Below are 24,536 nucleotides of genomic sequence, written 5' to 3' on the forward strand. Positions count from 1 at the left end.
TTTGTATACAGCTGTCTTCAACCAAGTCTTTAATGTTTTTCTGATCATACATACCAGTAATTTATAAAATACTTACATTTGTATGTAGCTGTCTTCAACCAAGTCTTTAATGTTTTTCTGATTATACATACCAGTAATTTATAAAATACTTACATTTGTATGTAGCTGTCTTCAACCAAGTCTTGAATGTTTTTCTGATCATACATACCGGTAATTTAATAAATACTCACATTTGTATGTAGCTGTCTTCAACCAAGTCTTTAATGTTTTTCTGATCATACATACCAGTAATTTATAAAATACTTACATTTGTATGTAGCTGTCTTCAACCAAGTCTTTAATGTTTTTCTGATTATACATACCAGTAATTTATAAAATACTTACATTTGTATGTAGCTGTCTTCAACCAAGTCTTTAATGTTTTTCTGATTATACATACCAGTAATTTATAAAATACTTACATTTGTATGTAGCTGTCTTCAACCAAGTCTTTAATGTTTTTCTGATTATACATACCAGTAATTTATAAAATACTTACATTTGTATACAGCTGTTTTGCTAAATCTTTTATGTTTTCTAACATTTTGTTTGGATCAGATCTTTCTTCTGTTAATAAATCTTGTATATTTGCATAGATCTAAAATTAAAATTTAATTTTGTTAAACCAAGTTTAGGTGTCTAGATTTAGTATTACATTTTTAACTTATATTTCAAGTGTATCATTTACATGAAGTATTCTTTGTTTTCACTATTTACATGTACAAACAAGATTAAAGTTTAACATAATGGTGAGGAAATTTTTTTTTTATCACAATGGTCAAATGGTCAAATTTTTTTTTCTGGACAATTTATAATGTCTCTCATTCAAAATACTAACCTCATCAAAAATATCACAGACACGATATGGGGGACCTCTTTCTTGCACAAATCCACCAAAAGCCATACAATCTAAAACTCTAACTAGAAAATCATCTTCTATAAAACCTCTGTTACTCAGGAAATTGGCCTGAAAGAAAAAGATATGTTAATGATCAAAATTTGCAAAAATTATTTCTTCAAAATCACAAAAACCACATTTAAGAACATTTATATAATGAGGAGCACATATAACTTGTTTTTATAACAGTACAGGAATCCTTTTTCTTTCTTTTTTTACATCTAAACTTTGTTTGGCAAAAAGATACCAACTGGTAAGACATTTTACTAATTATTGAGTAAAGTACCTTTTGAAATAATTGGCCTGTGGTATAAATGGTCTGCTGTAAATAGATTCATTATTATCTGGTAAATTTACTTCAATAATACCCATTAAAATGTGATATGAATTTGAACTTTTATAATTGATTATTATCTGACCTTATGAAAAGTAATGAATGGTTCTGGATGTATCCTGATCACAGTGAGACATGTTCTGTACCCGGTCAACAATTCAGCAAATAGGCGAATAAATACTGCTCGAATTTCCTTGTCCTGAAATAAAATAAATTATTAAACACATAAAACATCTAAATAATAAAAACTTCATGTATTGCCATATCTTATCACGATATTGAAATAAATATATGCTAGCTTTGCAGTTTTTTGCAATTGCAATATTTTTCACTATATTTTTCACTGAGTAGGATTGAGAAGAAATATGTGGTTACTTTAACAAAAAGGCTGAAAATAACCCCAAAAATTCAACATTAACAGATTTTTAACAATTAAATCAAGATGCACAAAGTTTTAAGTATTGGTCAGAATATAGGGTTCTTTTGTACTTTAACAATATCACAATAACAATAAAGTGACCTAAATTTTGGACAAGGTAAATGGCATGAAGCTAAATTTATCAACTTCTATTGTATGAATGGGATAAACTGATCTTTCAATTCTCAAGGCTAAGTAAGTATTTTATAGGCTAAATACAAACTTACCTGTCAAGGTAGAATTGAAATCTGAGTGGTACCGGTGTTACTCAAGTTACCATAAAATTTTTGTTTACTTTTCTTGACAATAATTCTGTCTTGATTTTTTATTGAACAATAAACTTTCCTACAGCTACAAGCCATACCTTCATTTCGCTACTGATCTGTTTCTTGGGAGGGGATGGCGGAAAAGCCTTATCAGCATTAAATAAATCCATGTTTAAAATCTGAAATCAAATATACAAATATATATTTTATACAGTAGGGAAATAGCATGAATAATCTGTTATGTTAATGGTTTACAGGGAACATGAGCTTAAATCATCTAATAAAATCACAAGAGCATATAAGGTATAAAGTACTGAAAATGTAAAAAAAAATAAAAAGCTGCACTTTACGATATCGAAATATACTTTGTAAAGTTGGACATAAACACATATCTTAAGGTGTATGAAAAAGAATATAGAGAACTATCATTATAAAAGACTACAAAAACAACTGAAACATGCAAGATAGATCTCATTTGATGCTTAATATGATATTTTCAAATAGTCATATTACAAATCATATAATCATTTATTTTAATAATTTTTGAACATGTGTACTCCCAGTGTTCTCCTCAGGCCCTTAAAGGACTGCGGGCCCGCAATGTATAATTTCTGAGCGTGGTGCTATTGGTCTTACCGCGATGTATAATTTTTGTCCGGGGTGCTAAAATTTTCAGTAAAAAAATCATAAATAGGTAAAGTTGTAAACGATTTGTTAAATCTTTTCCGTGCGGTATAAAATTCCAGGTGAAATTTGACCAGTTCAAACCAGTTCAACACGCTTGTTTACACCAATTGATTGATTTACCTTATGAGGTTAACCTTGTTGATTGGATTTAATCCATGTAATTAACACTTGTTACATGATTCTTTTGTGTTTTAATTAAGAGATCATAACTTTATGGTCACAGATAACTACTTTATGGCTTCACTCACCATCCAAGCGCTGACTTGTGACAAGTTAGCAAATACTTTGTACACAAACAGTATCGACCTGATAGTTGTAAACAAGCCAGTACATTTTTTGTACATAATAAAGTTGGCTGATTAACGGATAATTGACAATTACACATTTCTCAATTCTTATATTATAGTATTATATGTCTCTGATTAAACCATGGCCAAATTATCTTTAATAGGACATAGTTATTGCATGATAGTCGAGTTTCAAACTATAGTTTCTGTCAACAAGTAAATCATCTGTACATATCACATGACCCAGTTAGTTCATTTAGAATATTCAAGTGTATTTACAATTAATTGCAATCTATTCTATTTTATAAACAAGAGGCTGTCACAACGACAGCAAACCGGATTTATTAACATTTATTTGTGTCCTGGCAATATCACAAGAACCATTACTGATGAATGGTGAAAGTGAAAATCGTCAATATCATATTTGACCTCCATTTTGTCATCAGTATCAACATATTAAAATTTGAAAAGCTTAGATTGAATGGTTCATAAGTAAATGCAACAACCTGAATGGAAACGCCATTTTACGATCTTTCAAGAACCATAACTCCTGAACGGTAAAAGTCAAAATCATCATTATTGAACTTGACCTCTATTTTGTCATCAGTAACAACATATTAAAATTTCAAAAGCTTTGGTTGAATGGTTCATGAAAAAATGCACGGACACCACGGGAAAAACCATTTTTCAATCTTTCAAGAACCATAACTCCTGAATGGTAAAAGTCAAAATCGTCATTATTGAACTTGACCTCCATTTTGTCATCAGTAACAGCATATTAAAATTTCGGAAGCTTTGGTAGAACAGTTCATGCATAAATGCACGGACACGACTGGAAACTCCATTTTTCAATCTTTCAAGAACCATAACTCCTGAACGGTAAAAGTCAAATTCGTCATTATTGAACTTGACCTCCATTCTTTCATTAGTAACAACATATTAAAATTTGGGAAGCTTTGGTAGAACAGTTCATACGTAAATACACAGACAACTCCATTTTTCAATCTTTCAAGAACCATAACTCCTGAACGGTAAAAGTCAAAATCGCCATTATTGAACTTGACCTTCGTATAGTTGTCAGAAATAACATATCAAAATTTTAAAAGCTTTGGTTGAACGGTTCATGAGTTAATGCACGGACAACATTTGATTGCCGCCCGCCCGCCGTACATCCCCAAATCAATAACCGACATTTTTGTCACAAAAATCCGGTTAATAAAATGCATGACTGTACCTTCAAACTAGATATCTATATCCATAATTAATGAATAACAGAAGTAATCTTGCAAATTTTATCCTTAAGCACATGTTAAATCTATTTATAGCTACTTTCTGTCATTAAGGTGGGAAAATAGGGAGACTTTGTTGTTGTCATTGAATATGGTTACTTATAGATCTATAGACCTAAGATAAATTTAAAGATTTAGGATTTTTTTATAAATGGATCATGACAAATGAAGATTTAGATTTGAGTGCAGTATTAAGTCTGTATCTTTCTTTGATGATCACCAAAGACAAGAAAGGTTAATATTCACATGAAATCTATGGCAAAATGTTTTAAAATTTATGAAAAATTTCTTTTTTTTTAAATTTAAGATAGAAACTGGTTCAAATAATACAAGAGGCTGTCACAACGACAGCAAACCGGATTTATTAACATTTATTTGTGTCCTGGCAATATCACAAGAACCATAACTGATGAATGCTGGAAGTGAAAATCGTCAATATCAAATTTGACCTCCATTTTGTAGTCAGTATCAACATATTAAAATTTGAAAAGCTTAGATTGAATGGTTCATTAGTAAATGCAATAATGTGAATGGAAACACCATTTTACGATCTTTCAAGAACCATAACTCCTGAACGGTAAAAGTCAAAATCGTCATTATTGAACTTGACCTCTATTTTGTCATCAGTAACAACATATAAAAATTTCAAAAGCTTTGGTTGAATGGTTTATGAGAAAATGCACGGACACGACTGGAAACACCATTTTTCAATCTTTCAAGAACCATAACTCCTGAACGGTAAAAGTCAAAATCGTCATTATTAAACTTGACCTCCATTTTGTCATCAGTAACAATATATTAAAATTTGGGAAGCTTTGGTAGAACAGTTCATGCATAAATGCACGGACACGACTGGAAACTCAATTTTTCAATCTTTCAAGAACCATAACTCCTGAACCGTAGAAGTCAAAATCGTCATTATTGAACTTGACCTCCATTTTGTCATTAGTAACAACATATTAAAATTTGGGAAGCTTTGGTAGAACAGTTCATGCGTAAATGCACGAACACGACTGGAAACTCCATTTTTCAATCTTTCAAGAACCATAACTCCTGAACGGTAAAAGTCAAAATCGCCATTATTGAACTTGACCTTCGTTTAGTTGTCAGTAACAACATATTAAAATTTTAAAAGCTTTGGTTGAACGGTTCATGAGTTAATGCACGGACAACATTTGATTGCCGCCCGCCCGCCCGCCCGCCCGCCGTACATCCCCAAATCAATAACCGACATTTTTGTCACAAAAATCCGGTTAAAAATGATATTTGTTCTTGTTAACTTTATATCTCCTTATGACATGTATGACAGGAATCCTTTCACATACAACAACTTCTTTCTAGAAACTAGAATGTTTTTTAAATTGAAAATTTTTGTTCTCTTTTGAATGATATTTTATTTTTATTGATCATGGATTTTATAAAACATTTAATTACTTTAAATCTAGATGAATATTTTGTAATCAATAATGTTTTATTTATTTATAAAAAATATTAAAGTAAACAAACTGTTTTTTTATTTTATACTTCTTTTTACCAATAATATTCGGACTCAATGTCTACATACATGTAATACAGACTGTCAGTACCACAGTATTAAAACAAAACAAGAGACATAAAAACTACAGTAACTAGAAATATAACAAAGCGACGTGACACAACACAACTGATAGTATGAATCATTTCCCCACGCTGTCCACAGGCGTTACCCTGGTACTATCCTAAAATCCTGGGGAGAACACTGTACTCCTTTGCTATTTACAAATATAGAGCTCAAGATTTTATGATAAAGCATCTGAAATGATATTAGATTAAGCTGTTTATGACAAGCTTTGAAGATGAATTAATTGGACAGTAAAGTAAAGCCTGATTTCCTATATGTTTTACAGATTATTTTTTTTATATGAATGGACTTTCTCTTTGTGGATTAGGTTAAGGGTAAATTTGTTTATTTGCATATTTTCAAAAAATTCTAAATATTTTAACTTTGAAACAGCAAATTCACTCTCCTATTCCCAGCCATCTTCGTACCAGTCATACAATCATAAAGACACATTATAATTAAAACACTATGCACAAATTGGGAAATTCATTTATTACTTTCACAAGAATTCAATACTTGTTTACTTGACCTATATATGACATTCATTATTTGAGTACTTAGGAAGAAATTGAACCCCCTCCTACTAATCTACTCATTACTACCCAAGAGTGACTGGGGTATTGAACTGTGGTAATCATTGATCTTTTTCAGACTGACAGTAAAACACAGGCTAAAGTGGAGCATTTTTTATTTGGCTGGTCGGGATGTATAAATTCAGATCTGCATCTGGTCAGAATGTGGTTGTAAAATCTGATGCCTTGTGAAGAGAGAGTGCCACACTCTGCATGTTAAAAATCCTTGCAACAACCATTTGAGGGGTCTGTAAGTGGCATGTTGGAAGGCTTAATTTCTATCATTATCCAATATACCCTCATTTTCTAGTGACAGTCCAAATTTCCAGACCTTTATCCCGATTGACCCCTTTTTACAGGACATTACATATTGTATTAATTATTTGTTCCCATCAGGAACATGCATGAATATTTTTCACTGAGTGTAAAGCAAACTACAATCAATCAACTAATTCCATCTGCTTTTAACTGTACATTCAAATTTCTTCCATTCTTCAAATCCCACTGACTTTGAGAATACCTATCTTTATATTATGAGCAATGTTAGTGTGAAGTTTCATCTAAATTCATCTCAGAAGTTTAAGTTGTCCTTACAAAATTCATGGAAAGATGGATGGAGACTGACAAGTTGATTCCTATAAACAAACCCAGCCTTAGTATACCCAGGTATAATAAAAAGTATTGAAAATTTTTACAAAATGTTGCAGATTTTTTAAACACATAAAAAACATAGATACATGGCAAAAACTGATTTGAGAAAACAGCTGACTTTTATAGAAGAAATATGCATCATACGGCATTCATCAAAAGCTTTATAATATCAAGTTTCAAATTCCAATTTCCATTCATATCAAGCAAACATTGAGTTCTAATGAAGATCATTCAGAGACACCAGACTGATAGACAGCAGATTTATAATTTACATAAAGCTGAGAATTGTTTCAAAATCTGTTTTAAATTCACAGAATAAACAAAAGAGTTCATATTGTAATGCACAGAAGTGTTTTGATAAAACATGCCATTTTTTGTTATTTGGGTGCCTTTTATTCTTTAAAACATTTATTAAAACAATATTTACCTCACTTTCTGGTATACAATTATCACCAGCAGAAACCTGTTTATTGGTTTCAAATGAATTATTCTGGAAATGTTTGGCTTAAAAAAAAATATTATTTTTCAAGGCCAAATCTTTTGTGTTGTGTTCTGCTTTTCACAAGAAACAGATTCTTTGGAATAAGGGACAAAGCCTATGTAAAACAGAGGACTAAAATAAAATCAATAAATCATGCAACTGTGATTTTGAAAATATATTTCCTATTTATATAAAATATAAAAAAAAGTCACAATTAATTTTCAACAAATTTAAAAAAAAAAAATACAGGATTTGAATAGATGTTACCTCAAAATAAAAATATACCAAACTTTCAATTTTTTTATCTTTTGATTTCACAAAATTTGTAGTGTTCCTTTGTTAATCAGTATATCTAAAAATATTACCTATAACACTTTGTATTAGAATAGACATATGTCTTGCATGTTCGTAATTGGTATAGTATAATGTAAAATGAAATTTAAATTTTAATATATAAACTATGCAAAAGTTTCAAAGTTAATGGACCATGGTGGAAGGGGCCAGGCCAAAGAACCATTACAAACTTTAACAATAGTTGATGCTAGAGTCGATAGAAACAGCAAGCCAAAGTTTCTCCTCCATAACTTTGTTTAGGTGAGACATAAACTAGATAACCCAAAGATCCTGCTTATCTAGCCAAAAACTTTTACAGAAAATAGGTTTATGTGAATCAATTTAATGATAACAAGATAGACTTTAGTTATCAGTCAACTGAATACTGGAAAGTTGAGGTTAACATTTAATAAAACATTACCAAATTAAGTGATTTCTTGGTCCGACTGAGTATTGGTTCAGGTATCATGGGAATATTTACACATTCAGGAATCTTTATACTTCCTCCGTCTAAATCAACAATGATCACATCCAACTGAAAAATACAAAAGGAATAAGTATATGTATATCATTTCAGAAATGTTGGCAATATTTTTATTATTGTAAAAAAATTGGACTTTACAGGTTTCACAAAAAGAAAAACTGACCTTTTAAATTTTGAGAGCATTATTTGGATGCAGCATTTCCTGACATTGTAATTATTAAACTCAAAACTTCATCTAAGATAGTATATAGAATTCTTAACACCAGCACTATTATTATTGAAACAAGTCAATATTTATAGACATTCTACTGACATATATTAATTGTATGCTTTTTCTGAAGGTCGTCTATACCTAGGTCTTCACAATACTTTTGTACTTCCATCCCAGACATTCAAGCAATCAGATGTTCCATTTCCGTGTGTATTTCTTAAGCAAAGAGTATGCTTAGTAAATTAATATACTGTCGGTTTCCTCCACCTGATCATGAAAACTGAGAAATGCATGTCAAATCTCATTTAACCATTATTTAAATTAGTTGTCTATCATGGGAACTATATTACACAATATATAGGGTAAAAACTTACAAATTCAGCAGTTTCATCAGCTAATGAAGAGTGTATGCCCGCCATGAATGGTGTTGGTGAACTTAATACTTCCACAAGATGAGCTGGTAGTATTGGTATATATACATAACTGAAACATCAACAATTGGTCAAAAAACAGAACATATATTTCATCATACTTTAAAAAAAAAAAAAATGTTCTGTGTCTCAAGACCTCCTCAAGTAACAATTATTTTGCTATCGGTTTTTCTCTATGCAAAAAAAAAGACTTGTCATTAATAACTTGAAAAACTTTGACGTTTGACTATATCACTTTTTGGACTATAGTAAGTCCTCATGATTGTTTTATTTCCCCTAATGAAAATTTACTTGAGAATATCCAAAACAAGTGTACTGCAATTGTGATTAGTATGTCATATGTGCACACACCAAAAACACCACCAAACTAGATATAAATTATATCTGTTTTTAAGCTTGATCTTTCATCTGTCTTTAATATTAATTCCCTGTTCTTATATTTACCTAAATCTGAGTGGATAATGAAGTACTACTATTGCTTGACAAGAATCTGTTAATCGAGAAAAACTCTGGGAATGAAATAAAATCTTGTGGTCAGTCAGAGCAGCACAAAATAACACCAATGTGTTCTGGATCCCTGGAACAAGAAAATAGATTACAAATTACTAGGGGGTAACTTCAGTTGAAATGTACACAGGATATTCAATAAAATTGCAATTTTCACATTCTTTCTTTTACAAATACATAGCTCTCACGATTGAAAAATTCCCAAAATTATATCAGTTATATTATACAATGTACTTGTGATGTCACATACAATATAGACAAAAGTTTGAATTGTTTCATGTAAATTTGATGTAGTATATGGTGTAAAATGGTGTGTTTAAAATTTCCATACTTCTGATAAATCTTAATTACTCTGTTTCCTCATTTATATAAAATTATAACTATCTGTTCATATCCTGATGAATACCAAGTTTATCATAAAAAATTTACCTAATTGTTGAAATAATAAGGCTACACAATTTCTAGATGAAGGTAAACCACTATTCAGTTTAGGTTGTAAAGCTTGCCTGTCTCCAGCACCTATTGAAAATCTTATCTGTGGTCCACCTGCAAAAAACAGCATTATAAAAAGTTACTGAGAATTCATCTTATTTTTCTTACTAACTGGATGAACTAATAATGTAATGTGATATACTATTTTTGTGTTTAGCTTTTTCTACCTTAATTTGTTTTTGCATTTTGCATTTTATTGCGAACCCTATGATAGTTTTCCATAGATTCACCTGCAAGTTACCTGTCGATTTAAACTTTTGGAAGTTCTATTGTCCCATCTATCAAATACAATAGGTATTGTTCTCTGTATAGTTCATTCACCAGGACCTTTAAATTTCTTCTAGGAGAAATATATCACTCATTGATTAATTTACCTGACCAAAAAATTATCTGTTTTTTTATTGAAATACTTCTATAAACTCACATAAACTGGATGCAATATTGTATTTATTCAATATATCATTAATATATTTTCAATCTGTTCAATATAAAATCTGATTTAATAATAAAAAGTTTATTTTAGACACATTTTTTAGTATTTTCCAATGAATTTGCATGTTTTTGTTGTTGTTAATTTATAGACTATGTTTATGAAGACCTTAATTTAAAAATAATAATATTCAAATTTTTATTTATCAAACACACAAAAATATTTATTGAATATTTGATCAGAAATCAACTTTTAATTTTTAAATCATTATTATTATTCCATATTGATAAAATATTAGTAGGTTTTTCTATATGAATTGGATTTTGAATAAATAAGCATATTCACCTGCGGAAAAAGGATATTCACCGCGCAAAACGTCGCGTGCTTTTACGTGTATAATTTTGATAAAAAACGTTTGATGTACAATTGATTTTGGTAAATATTTTCCATTACATTCATTTCTCTCGGAATATGGAATAAAACATTTACTGTCTTTTGCTTCAGTAAATATGTGGTTTAATTGACTTTTGAAAAACTGATATTCACTTCGGCCGTTGGCCTCAGTGAATATCAGTTTTTCAAAAGTCAATAAAACCACACATTTACCTCATCAAAAGACAGTAATTGTATAATATTGACCACATTAAAAACGAGTTTTTGGTATTGAATAAATACAACACCACATGCAGTTTTGTGAGTCCTTTCTTAGTATTGGTACCTGTATAAGTATTTTTTCATCATTGACAGTTCAATTTTTTGTTCAGGTATATTAATCAATGAGTGATATATTTCTCCTAGAAGAAATTTAAAGGTCCTGGTGAATAAACTACAGAGAACAATACCTGTTGTATTTGTTAGATGGGACAATAGAACTGCCAAAAGTTTAAATCGACAGGTAACTTGCAGGTGAATCTATGGAAAACTATCATAGGGTTCGTTATAATATTTGTTGATGTATAGATTATAAGAGAATGTAAAAAAATTACATATTTGTGAGGATAAACATAAGCAATATTTTCTTCTTATCAAAGTCTGTTAATAAATTGCTTTGAAAATAAGCTGATTTAAAGTATTTCCTTAATGTCACGATCTTTATTTCAAAACAGCCATTTTAGCAGTCATCACTGGATTTCAATCAAATGAGAGAGAATATAATGTCTATTATGGATATCCAGGAGCCTGTAATCCACTGATTGTCATAGATTGCTTCATACCATTATTGGTTTTTGTTCATTGTTGAAGTATAAATTGTTGGTTTTTTCTCTTTTGTATGATTTCACATCTTGTATAGTTTGGATTTTGCTCATTGTTAAAGGCCATACATGGACCTGTAATTGTTCACATTTTTTTCACTTATGTCTTTAATGGACAGTTGTCTCATTGGCAATCATACCACATCTCCTTTATTTCAAAATGGAATATTGTAAACAATTTTTTAAATTAAGCTGTAGTCTTAAAATTTCTGCCTTTAACATACCTGGGGGAGGGACATAAACACTCCCTATAATGTTCCCCACCAAAACTTCCAACTGAGCATCAAGTCTGTCTACATATGCTGTGTAAATGATTCCTAGGCAGTTCTGAGGGAAGAAAAAACAAATGTCATCAGATGTGTCTATAAAAATAAAGCTGATGGTAATTTAAAACAATTTGTGACAATGTGGATATGATTACTGCAAACTGGAAAATTTTTGCAGTCTTTATTTCGCGATTTACCAACTGAATCTTAATTTGAGCCATTTTGAATTCCAATATAAAGGAAACCTGTACAAAAATTAGTACAGAAATGATTTTGAAACGGAACAGTTGTACATGTATCGTAAAGCAAGGGTTGGAAATCGAAACAAAAACCCTATTTGTCTAAGCAAAGAGAACAGAGTTCTGAAAACTGACCATCAGTCTCTAATTATGAAGATAAGCCAAGACGTACATACATCCCTGACAACAGTAGTACTAAGGTCTATATTGAATTTGCATTGTCTTAAAGCATAAATTTCAACTAAAAGTGAGTTTGCTTCTCTTGTATCCAGTATAATGTTATTTAAGGAATCTTATGTGTATATGGTGTGTAAGAAATGTATAATGTAAACTAACTCAGTTAAGGAGAGTAAACCATGCTACAAGCATGGCAAAAGAGGATTAGTTTGTTCATTCAGAAATATCAGTAAAAGTAATCTGAAGCACAGCTATGCATGCATGACTAACCCTCAATAGTTAGGTTTGTTTTCATCATACATTTCTTATTAATTTTCCAGAATTCAAAAATATTGCAGATTGAAATAATTCCTTGTGTGTAGTATATTTTAAAACTGACTGTGAGTAAATGACTGCCTATTAAGTATAACCACTTAGTAAGCATCATGTACAAGTTTATATTGAGAAACCTCACCCTGAATGTTTCAAAGTAATCCAATCTTGATACTAGAACCAGACATTTTGGTGAGAACATTAATGATTGTTGGGTTATTGCATTTTCTGTTTCATCTGCGTCTCCGTCTTCATCTGGTCGTGGTAGTGTAATGGAGACAGGCTCGTAAAATGACAGACATGCACAGTAATGACGGTCTGCATCCATGTCTGTCAGGACAGCTATAAAGAACTCGGGTGGACATCTTTGTGGTGACAGCTTCCATCCTGATGGCTGACAAAACTACAAGATAAAATACAGTGTTATATTATAAATACATATAGTGTTAGAATAAATAAAGATTACTGTCTAGTGTTTACATATCTAACTAATTTCATCACTGTCACAAAACACATTGTTATATTTATAAATACATGGCATTTAAAAGATTTGCTACATACAGTTCTAGATAAATCATATCACTGCCATAAAATACCTAATATTTCTTTACATAACTCATTTAAGATAGTCATATTATATTATTTATATATATATATATATATATATAGACAAACATTTATAACTTATAACCGTGTTACAAGTACAGCATGCTAAAAACATAAACCAAACCTTCTTTCTTTATGTCCTAATGTATACTCTTTTAATTTCAAAGACAACTTTTCTTAAAATGTAGTTGTTATAAAACTTTACCTTTATAGAAAAATACTCAAAATTTGCAGAATATGTATACTGTGTACTTCGTATCAATGTTAAGTCCTTGTTTATTTCATGTAGAATGCTTCATTTCTTGTTTTGATTTACTCAACAGATATATATATATATCAAATGATCTGTTGTCATACATAAACAATGTACATGTAACAAATCTGGTGAATTTGTCTTGCACATATATGAAGAAACTATCTGATATAATCTAGTGCCAAAACCATTACATGTATATCAAATATGAACTGTTCTTGACAAATTGTTCAAATCTAAAAAGATTTCATGTCAAGTGGTACTCTAGTTATCATCAGGAAGTCCAAAATCAATCTCAATTTTTTAAGACATTAAGGGTTACAACTCTTGAAATGTAAATGCCAAAAGCAACCTTAACCTGTATTTTAACTTCTTCAAAACATTGAGATTTTTTTGAAAGATAACTAAGGGGTACAACCCCTAAATGGAAAATGTTGAGAAGATCAAAATCAAACTAGACCAGCATTTTAGGATCCTGCAGATGGTATTGTGTTTAAATTTCAAAAGATTTGGTCAAGCTGTACTTTAAACCTATGAAATTCAAATGTTTCAGGTAATTTAAAAAGTATAACGGTTGACCTAAAAATGTCAAAACCATGAAAATCGAACTTGACCTGTATTCTATGGTCCAATATGTTTAAATTTCCAAAGATATTGTAAAAGGTACTTTATAAATCCTTCAGACACCACAGAAATCTTAATTTGTAAGATACAAAATGTTACTAAGGCTGTAAATGTCAAAACTGTCAAAATCGAGCTAGGCCTGTAGTTTATAGTCTATAAATAACATTGCATTCAAATTTCACAAGATTTGGTCATGATATATATATACTTTTTTATCGCCACAAAACCAAAACTATCCTCCCCCTATTTTTGAGTCAAGGATATAAAACAAAATACTGTATCCATTCATCTGCTTCTATGATTATACAATATATATCAGTTCTAATGTTAACTTGCTAAGAATTCTACATAATATATCCCCTTAAATAAATCCATAGATAAGCTAGAAATTTTATCAGTAAAAGGTACCTTTCAAATATGAATAGTGACCACATGGATGGGTTCATCTATGATTTTCCCATTGATCAGTTCTTTATTTAGGTAAAGCACAGATATTATTTATCTGATAAGTAACTAAATCAAATTATAGATACACTTGAACCATACTTTAAAATTTTCTTCCATACTTTAAAATGTCCTTATGTAAGTAAATAAATGAGATATGTGTACAGATTATGTGCTAAATTTGCACATGATCGAAGAAATAATTATACTTTTTTTTTAAAATATTCACTAAAATCGACTCTCCTTTGACCCTTTATTTTATAGAAAAATGAAATGTCTATATCTATAGGTAACCAACTACCCAGCAGTCTTACTGTTTTAGAGTAAGACAAATAAATTTCTATAACAAATGGCATCATGCATATGCCAAAATTTATGAAGTGCTACTGACATCATGTTCAGCAATAAAACTACAGTGTTATTTTAAAAGCGTAATTAACATCTATACCTAGGGATAAAATCATTTGGGCCTCTAATTTCATCAGAAATCTTACAATTCCTAACATCAATCAGCTTTTGGTGCATTTTGTCATGTCTATGAGCGATAACATTCTAATTGTTGCAAATTTAAACCAAAAGTAACAAGCCTTTGTCCTTTCAAACAATGAATATGACAAGGACTTTAAGGAAATTACTTGTCTTAGTATTCTAGCTTTGACAAGCTTCTTTCAAAATTAACAGCATCATTATCACTTTTACTTTAAGTGCCTTTTTCCATCACTTAAACATAAGGTGTAGTAAAAGCCTTATTCAGTGAACAACGTGAAGTATTACTAAATCCTATGAGGTTTTTTGTTCAAAGTCCTTAACGTAAGATTATTAAGATATCATGAATATTTCATATGAGATTTGGACAATAATAAAATGACCAAATATTTAACGGTAGATCTAAAATATATATTCTTCAAATCAATCAAAACATCTTCATCTGCAGTAAGCGAAACAAAAATGAAGTAATTATTTGTGACAGGTGTTGTTTAAATAGACAGATGCTAAAATTAAGTGGTTAAGTTGGTTTTTATATATATTTGTTCAGTCTTCATTTCAAAATCAACCCTATTTCATATATTTATACAGATAATTCAACCACAATATTTACAAACATCATGGAAAATCAATCAAAGTCTACATTTAGAATAATCTCAACTTTAATTTCTTAAATACAGACTTTCAAAAAAGTTGTTCATGAATAGAACAAATTTCAGTATTAGTCAAGCCAAATAATGATTTGAAGAAATTTATTCATTTCCTGAAAAAAAGAGGTGGAATTTTCAAATTTTATAACTGGCGAGAAAAAAAGACAAACAAGAACCCCGCCAAATACTCTGAAAGTAAAGAAATTTATAAGTTTACATTTTCAGTTGTCATCCTGGTAATCATCTTCAACAGAGTTGTGGCTTCAGTAAACCAACGTGGTTTCATTGGCAAAAGACCAACACGTATATTCGATGCAAAGAATTTTTTTCTAAATTGTATGTGTATCTACCCCAAAACATAAAAACGCTTTAATGTATGAGTGAAAATTTGCATATTCTTTTTCAACATTGGCCTTAACATATTTGTACATCTTTACCTTAAATAATCCTACATGGAACCTAAACAATCATTTAAATTGGCAGAACTTTTGTAACAGACAATTTAAACTGAGCACCTGTAAACTGTAGGTAACTAAACTCTAGAGTAATGGCTGATAGCCATATTTCTTCACAACCAATTAGTGACAATTACCATCATTACATTGTTAGGGTGTAGAGGGGTGGTACATAAAAACATACCGGTAGTTTTATCACAATACAAGATTAGGGTGTTAAGGGTTGGAACAAAATAAGATGCCTGATTATTACTCATCAGTAGAAAGTTAAAGTGAGAACTCTCTGGGGACAGATTCAGTAGGGGCATTGTTTAGTAAACTTTTCTGATGTTTGACAACTAACATCCCCCCTATTTTTTGTAGGACCCTCCCTGCACCTTCTTTTTAAAAATCCATGTGCTCCTCATATGTATACCCAGCGTGTATTGACAATCTTCACAGAATGTCTTTTCAATAACAAATCTTTTATCCTATGTTAATTACGAGTCTTCCCAGTACAGATCACATATAGTGAATGTTAAAGATCACTTTTGGTTAATTTCACATTGAATTCTGTTGATTGGAAGGTGATTTTCTCTTTTAAAATACTTCATAGGTAATAGATGACTGGGTTGTTAAAAAGTTTTATCACTCAAAATCACCAACCCTAACCCTTTTTCACAGTGAATCACTCAACTTCAGCACAGTGTAAATTGACAATCTTCTCATTATTGCAATCACTAACCAGTTTTATACCCAGTTAAAATTGACAACTGACCCATGTATATATGTCATTGAAATCACCACTTCTACACCCAGTGATAATGGACAATATTTCCAGTATGTCATTGTACTCACATTACTATGTCCTGTGTGAATGGTCATATTTCCAGTATGTCATTGTACTCACATTACTATGTCCTGTGTGAATGGTCATATTTCCAGTATGTCATTGTACTCACATTACTATGTCCTGTGTGAATGGTCATATTTCCAGTATGTCATTGTACTCACATTACTATGTCCTGTGTGAATGGTCATATTTACATGTTTTGCATTGTACTCACCAGTTATAAACCCTGTGTTAATTGACAATCTATTTACTCTGTACATCAATGTAGAATGTACTTACCAGTTCTATACCCTGTGTAAATGGACAGTTATCCCATTCTTTCTCAGGAAATCTCTGTATAATCTTTCCTACACTTTGTCCACCTCCTGCAGATGTAAATAAACAATGTTAGAAGCAATTTAATGTGTTATTGTCATGTAGCTAACTAGAGGCTCTAAAGAGCCGGCCTATGTCACTCACCTTGTGCATCTTCAACAACTAGAATATAATTCATGATTAAAATCTCTTTTTGTTGATCATGTATTTGCTGATCATTTTTTCCTGTCTCAATTTTTCTCTCACTCTTTTACATGTTTTTTTCTTCCAAAATACAAAATGAAAAAAATATTGTCATTTAAGAGCAATAACTCCTTGACAATTTCGTCAATGCTCATCTATTTGCAGACCTTTTTTTTCTGATCAATTTTGTTTTTAAAACTTTCTTTCTAATTTATCTATTAATAGTTTTAAGATACCAGGCAAAAAACACAAAAAATCAGTAAAATTGATCATTTAAGCAAATTTAACGACAATAACTCATATAAGAAGTAGACGGAAGATTTGTCAAGTTGACTTATTTTGTAGATAAAGTCATTTAAACTTGTATAGAGCTATAAAAGTTAAGGGATGAAAAAATTATGGTTTTGGGCAAGGTGAGCAAAAAAAACATACATGTTGTTAGCTATATATATGTACAGTAAGTTTAACAAGTCAGTTGTGGTATTTGTAAATATTATTTTTGTAGAAAAACATAATTCTATAATGACAGATAATTACATAAATAGTAAAATACTCTGAATAACATTAACTTTAAACAACATGTAAAATGCACTTTGCATCAATGTTGACTGAGACTATCTTTTTAAAATTTGGCTTAGTGAAAATCTATATATAAATATTAGAAATACCAAAATGGTAATCAAAACCTTGGAACAAATCTAATTAAAATCCCCGATGAGGAAAAGAGACAGAAATTTGCAACTTACTAGCATAATAAACAGAGAATACACTATTTATATAGCTAAGTTGCTTGTTAAGTTGATAAAAAGTATATAATTTCACTGTGTATATATTCAGAAGCAAAATACAAACTAGTATAAATCTGCATTTCATTCAATGTATTAAATTAGGGCAGATTCTCTAAAACAAGATCCACTCATTGTCATGGGAAAATAGTCTAAATGTTCATCCACATGTCAGATCTAAATACCTCTCGTTTTTCAAGTGATTATACCTTTTTATGTGTTTAAATAGTATTCACAAATACACATGTACATGTACATGTACTTCAAAAGTCAGGAAAACTTCAATATTAATTTTCAATTACTCCACTGACAGGCCTGACATGCATTAGTAGAAACCTCTTATACTACTTCTTCTAAACCTGATGAAAAATGTAATAATGCCTTCTTCACCCTAAACATTAATCAGATCATCAGCCGGCTGTCTATACACCACTTCCATTTCTAATTAGTTAAAACTTCTCAACATGAAGGATATTTGATGCTTAATTATCATAGCATTCTTTAAATATCACAAATTCTATCTCAATATTAGAATGGAACTAGTCCAGATTATATGTTTATCATATTCAAATCAAAGTCATTCAAATTCACAGATGTATATATTTCCTATATATTACTCATACTATACATGTAGGTCATACATGTATGTAACTAAAACTTTTTTTACTTCACACCAGTTAACCAAAAACTGTACTAGCCCTACATGTGTGTTCTATCAGACATAGCAAGTTCCAAGTTAAAGTAAGTTAAACAGAGGATGTTTTATTTTGGGATGATACCTTTTAACTTTTTTTTTTAGTTTCCAAAAAATCAGTGCAAAATTGTTATTAAACACCTCTTTCCATTTTCTGTATGTGCAACCCCTAACTAAGTCTCATTTTTTTTCTGGATCTGTTTTGCAACAAGATTATCCAAGACCTAAACTAATTTCAAAACAAAAAGACATACTATACATTTGAATCACCATTTAGCAAACCTGTGGTTTTTAATGAACAAAAAGTTAACTATGGTAGATGTGTTGTATAGATCTAAAGATTCAAAACATTGTAGAATTTGTAGGTAATGATTTTACCCAGAAACTGTTTAGATTAGTAACAACTATTCCTTTAAAATATAATTCCCAGTATTTTATAAAATTGTTGTCCTGTGATACTGAAAGGACTTGATCATAAACACAACCTCATGCCTGTTATTTGTTGATGTAGTTAATAAACAGGAAGTATAAGAGTAAGGGATTTGGAAATATTTCATATTAAGTAGTAAACATTTGTATATACATGTAGGTTATATCAGCTGGGTTATATAATGAAAAGTTGTTTTTATATTGCTTGCATTTATTGCATACATACAAATGATGCTTTCTAAATCTTAAATGCATTTTTCATTTTTGTGACAGCTATTTTGTTTTCAATTTTCCCAATAACAAATAGCACCATATAATTAATGAATTTACAGTTTCTGGATCTGTAAACAAAATTTAAAACAATATTTAGACATGTAAACAGAATGCACAGAATCAGAACTGCTACGAAATTGCTCTACAATCAGTGAATCAAAGATATCTTAACTACATTCCTACAATAACATGAAAGAATTGTTCCATATGGAAAATATATTCTCTAGAAATAATTAACATGTTAGAAGAAGGAAGATTAATTGTAAACAAACAGCATGAAACAATCCATGAGATAAACAATTCATTAATTATACTGTAGGAATTAGTTCTTCCTCTAATCACACTTTAGAAAGTTGATACATTTCTGGAAGTAGACTCCACTTAGAAATCCAAATAAAACGGTACTTCATTAGTTATTGGGGTCATAAAAAATGAAATTGTCCCTTTCTGATTGCTTTTTCCCATTCAAATGTCTTTTTTCTCATTGTTTTAATTTCAATTTATAAATGTTTCAACAGCTAATAATAGCAGTGAGTTAATTATGATGTGAAACCTTGAAATTTGGGGTTTTTAATGCCTACAACAATGAGAACAAATTTATATTTATACTGAAACACCATGAACTTCATGGAAAAGTGACTAGCAATGTAAACTGAGGAGATCTTGAAATTTCTCTTTTTCCCTCACAAGTGGTCTTTAAAACAAATCTGTTGATCCAAAATGTTATATATTTATCAAAGTTAAACACTTTAGAAATTATGTTCATGTATTATAACCTTCCATCCCCCTTTTTTTATTTCCCAACAAAGTATGTTTTGATTTGTGACTACAAAATTGACATAATAACCAAATCCATTAATATAAATCTAACCAAAGATCTAATCTTAGAAGATGATCTATAATAACATCTCATATCTCATCATCAAATCCTGACAAATTGTATTTGTCTTAAAGAATAAAACAATACATTATTCTCAAGCCTTATTCAATATTTGTATTTATTTAAGTGTGTTATATATTTTATAGTCCAATGATAGTTCAGTAATTGTAGATAAGATAGATATAACCAAGTGTTTTTCCTACAAAGATTATAACGTTTTATCTTATCCAGTAATTGTGTTAAGTTGCTACCAGAATGGTTTTACATTTACATTCTGCCAACACAGTACTGATAGCTTTCTGGAATTCTTTCTCAAACTATTTCTTACATAATGTATCTTTTCGGTTCTGTAATACATCTTAAAGCATCTGCTATTTCATTTAAGAGAAACAAATATTCTGACCTCAATGCATTTCTGGAAAGGTGAAAACAACATCAGTTGATACAATCTCAACAACAACATATGCACTTGTATAAACATTTGTACATGTAAATCAAACCAGAAATTAAATGATTTCTTCATATATATATTACAAACTAAAACTTAATCATCTAAAAATAAAGTTTGCCTAAATCGTGGCAAGTTTGTTCTGTCTATCTTGATATTATTTACATGATCTTGCATCTAATGAAATTGATTGTTTAATTTAATTATTTATTGCTTATTGTCCAATTGCAAATATTTAGTGCATATTCATGACAAAAAAATAAATTTAACAACTAATACATGTATGTAGACGAACTGGTCTAAATGAAGAGTGTGAAATTTTTATTTTTAAAGAGTTGTCTCATTGGCATACCACATCTTCTTAAATTTTAAAGGGGCAAGTTCTTCCAGTTATTGTTAAAATTGAAATATTAATTTGGAAATAAACAGCTGTTTTGTAATTACTTTTGTGAAAAAGAGACAAAAAAAGACACTTTTATTTTCAAAATTTCAACAGTTTTTTCTACATTTAAAGATAAATTGAAAACATGCATCCACCTTGCCAAACTATTTCATAATTACTTCATGCCTTCAATTAATGCTTCAATATACATGTAAGTAAAGATATAACATGTGTTTTCCAGAAGTAATTAAAGAATAAAACACATCAATGGAAGTGCGGAGATAATTAGAAACAAACCATTGGATTACGTAACCATGTGCAACAATAGAAAGTACTTTGCAATTTTCTGCTATAATTTCCCATACTGGGTGGGCAGTCTACATACGTAACCATATAGACTACAGAACTATTAATACTATTGGGACTACAGAACTTTTATTTCTTATGGGACTACAGAACTTTTAATTCTTATGGGACTACAGAACTTTTAATTCTTTTGGGACTACAGAACAATTATTTCATAACTTCCATAAGTTTATTGACAAAGTCCCATCCTAGAATTGATCTGTAATATAATAATTCACACAGAAAGTATGGAACTGACAAGTCAATTATAGGATTGTAAAATGATATCTTTTATAAATTAGATGTTTACAATATAAAATGGATGATAATTGGTAAATCCCTACAGTGTTCCATTCTATTATTTCTGTTCTCCTACAATGATCATCCTCATTCAATTTATTGTGGACAAGCAAAAAGTAAATTTATAAAGGCCATTGTGACTGAAGAGACAATATTGATTCCATCAGTTGACATACTTCATATTAATAATTTGTTAATGTCCATTAGACACCATGCTTGAACAGCTTCAACTCATAAGTCTTGTCACAACAGATGTCCTAATAGAAGCAAAGAGTTGTATGTTTAATGTCTAGTGCCAAATATTTCATGCAATTTTAAGATGAGCGTTCATCAAAACCCTTTCTGCATCTCTTGAATCATTATTTCAAGGAAATAAGGTGATATATAATTTATGACTATTTATATGTATTAAATTAAATATTGGTAAAAAAATATGTATTTTTATAACAGCCTGGTTATTTATGAAAGTTAACATATCTTTTACCTTCGTTGATCAAACTTTTTTTTGGACCTTTTATTCTAACTACTATTTCCCTAACCGGATGTTTAGTTTCATATATTGATGTCATAGGGTAAATGTAATCCATCCTGCTATCACTAGAGATATGGGCAGGAATTCGCTAGTGAAATTTTAGGGTCAATAGTGTTTATCCAATTAAAAAATAAAGAAATCATGCAAATATGGAGAATAAACATTGTTTAAATATCAAAGTGGGTTAGTCTTTATTGTCAAATGCAAAAAATATGAATCCAATTAAAAAAATCAAAAAAAAATCAGCACTTGTTATGTGCTGGTAGTTGAAAACTGTAGACAAAAAGTGTGACATTTCTGCAGTGGCAAAACCCCTAGTCATATTTAGAATATGCCTGAAGAATTGTTCTACTATAATAGTTGTAAATCAACTGCAAAATGATCCGTCTATCATTTAGAAACCCCATTTTGTACAGAATCCGATTATTGCTGCAAATAAAATACGTTTGAAAATGGACAAGTGCATGTAACTTTTCCTGTCAACAAATGTTACATGCACCTTTTCATTAGCTGATTAGCTTTGGAAACAAGTTATTGGTCCAGCATGGCAAATTTTGAAAGGTGTCAACAATGGGTACAATTTGGATTTCATGATTTTTATCAATCAACTGAAGTTTGAAAAATATAGAAGGTAAGAAAATTTATTTCATTTTCGTGTCAATACTGCCCAATAATACTCATCTTTTTATAACAGTTGTATACTTTTTATAGTAAGTATTACCATAATTATTTTTTTCTCATTTCAACCCACTGACAATTACATTAAAATGTGGCTTTGTAATCTTTCACACTAGGCATCTACCAGTGATCAAGCAGATGATAAGAGAGTGGGACCAGGTTAATTTGACCTCACAATGAAGTGTTACATGCACTTTCTGTGTAAATTAGGTTCTTTGATAATGATGTGCGACTTGCTTTGCAATTTTGTCCAAAAATATAAGTTTATCTTGTATTTAAACAGGTTTGACCCTTACGATATTCATTTTATTGCTGGAGAGATTTCTGTACATAACATTGACACGAAAATATTTACCAAGGAAAGGTGTCTATGATACATGCAAAAGCTTTTTTTTGTACGGTTTGCCTTATCAATCTAATTTTTTACATGAAATACCACAGATTAATTGCCAATTTGATTAACTAGTACTTGTATTCATTCTCAGCATTATAAAGATAACTGGCCACTTTATTTGAAAACATAAAATGTAACATTGACATCAGAATAAAAACAATATTACTTTATTACACTTAAAGCATAATTGGCCAGTGCATAATATTAAATCAAATGTAAATTTATGCTGAATTCTTAACAGAGAAGTTGTTGATCTTTCTTGATTTCTAGACTTTACAATATATACTTGTAATTCTTATCGTTTAAAGGCATGTAACATTGACACATCTTCTGCGTCCAGGTTACATGCTACAACCTAATAAATGTGCATACAATTATTTAATCAATAAAATCTTGTTGAAATTTAAATTTGCTTCATTAAAATGATATTAAAGAAATAAATGAGTTTTAAATATATGTGTTTATTTTTTTCCTGATTGACTAGCAATTTTTCCTCAATATTTGTTGGTGTTCATGTCAATGTTACATACATAACCCAGAATTATAATGTTTTAAAAGCATTGATTTCCAAACCTGTGTTATGAGCTTTAAAATGAGTTTATATGAGTTTATAAATGACTAACATCTGAAATATTGTCATCACACAATTTCTTTGATGCTCCTATGATAACTTTATGAGTAACATGGACTACGATTTTTGTATCAGGTCTTTTTTGTGTTACATGAGAAGATTTTTTACTGTGTTGAAATCAACAGTGAGGGCCCTCATGGGGTTTTTGATTATGTGATTACTTGGCCGTTTTTTTAATGATTATTTGATTATTAAGCCAAATATTTCATGATTATTTGATTACCTAGGACTGTATTTTTAGTTTATGATTATTTGATTAC

General features: G+C 29.9%; 1 protein-coding gene across 16 annotated transcripts in view; it reads right to left on the bottom strand.

Moving 5' to 3' along the window:
• Positions 1–24,536, bottom strand: part of LOC139480852 (myotubularin-related protein 13-like) — a 70,738-nt gene that overhangs the window by 35,312 nt on the left and 10,890 nt on the right. For 8 of the 16 annotated variants that reach the window (XM_071263771.1, XM_071263767.1, XM_071263762.1 and 5 more), the window contains exons 2-13: positions 17,287–17,372; positions 12,800–13,060; positions 11,888–11,990; positions 9,918–10,034; positions 9,426–9,558; positions 8,925–9,033; positions 8,277–8,390; positions 7,469–7,504; positions 2,054–2,134; positions 1,357–1,470; positions 878–1,006; positions 539–637 (exon numbers count right to left, since the gene is read on the bottom strand). In XM_071263771.1, the coding sequence (XP_071119872.1) occupies positions 539–637; positions 878–1,006; positions 1,357–1,470; positions 2,054–2,134; positions 7,469–7,504; positions 8,277–8,390; positions 8,925–9,033; positions 9,426–9,558; positions 9,918–10,034; positions 11,888–11,990; positions 12,800–13,060; positions 17,287–17,372 (1,382 nt within the window). The remainder of the gene's footprint in view (positions 1–538; positions 638–877; positions 1,007–1,356; positions 1,471–2,053; positions 2,135–7,468; positions 7,505–8,276; positions 8,391–8,924; positions 9,034–9,425; positions 9,559–9,917; positions 10,035–11,887; positions 11,991–12,799; positions 13,061–17,286; positions 17,373–24,536) is intronic. The other 8 variants (XM_071263773.1, XM_071263770.1, XM_071263764.1 and 5 more) reach the window with 1 other exon arrangement.

This window comes from Mytilus edulis, chromosome 7 (genome assembly GCF_963676685.1).
Source record: "Mytilus edulis chromosome 7, xbMytEdul2.2, whole genome shotgun sequence".
Lineage (NCBI taxonomy): Eukaryota > Metazoa > Mollusca > Bivalvia > Mytilida > Mytilidae > Mytilus > Mytilus edulis.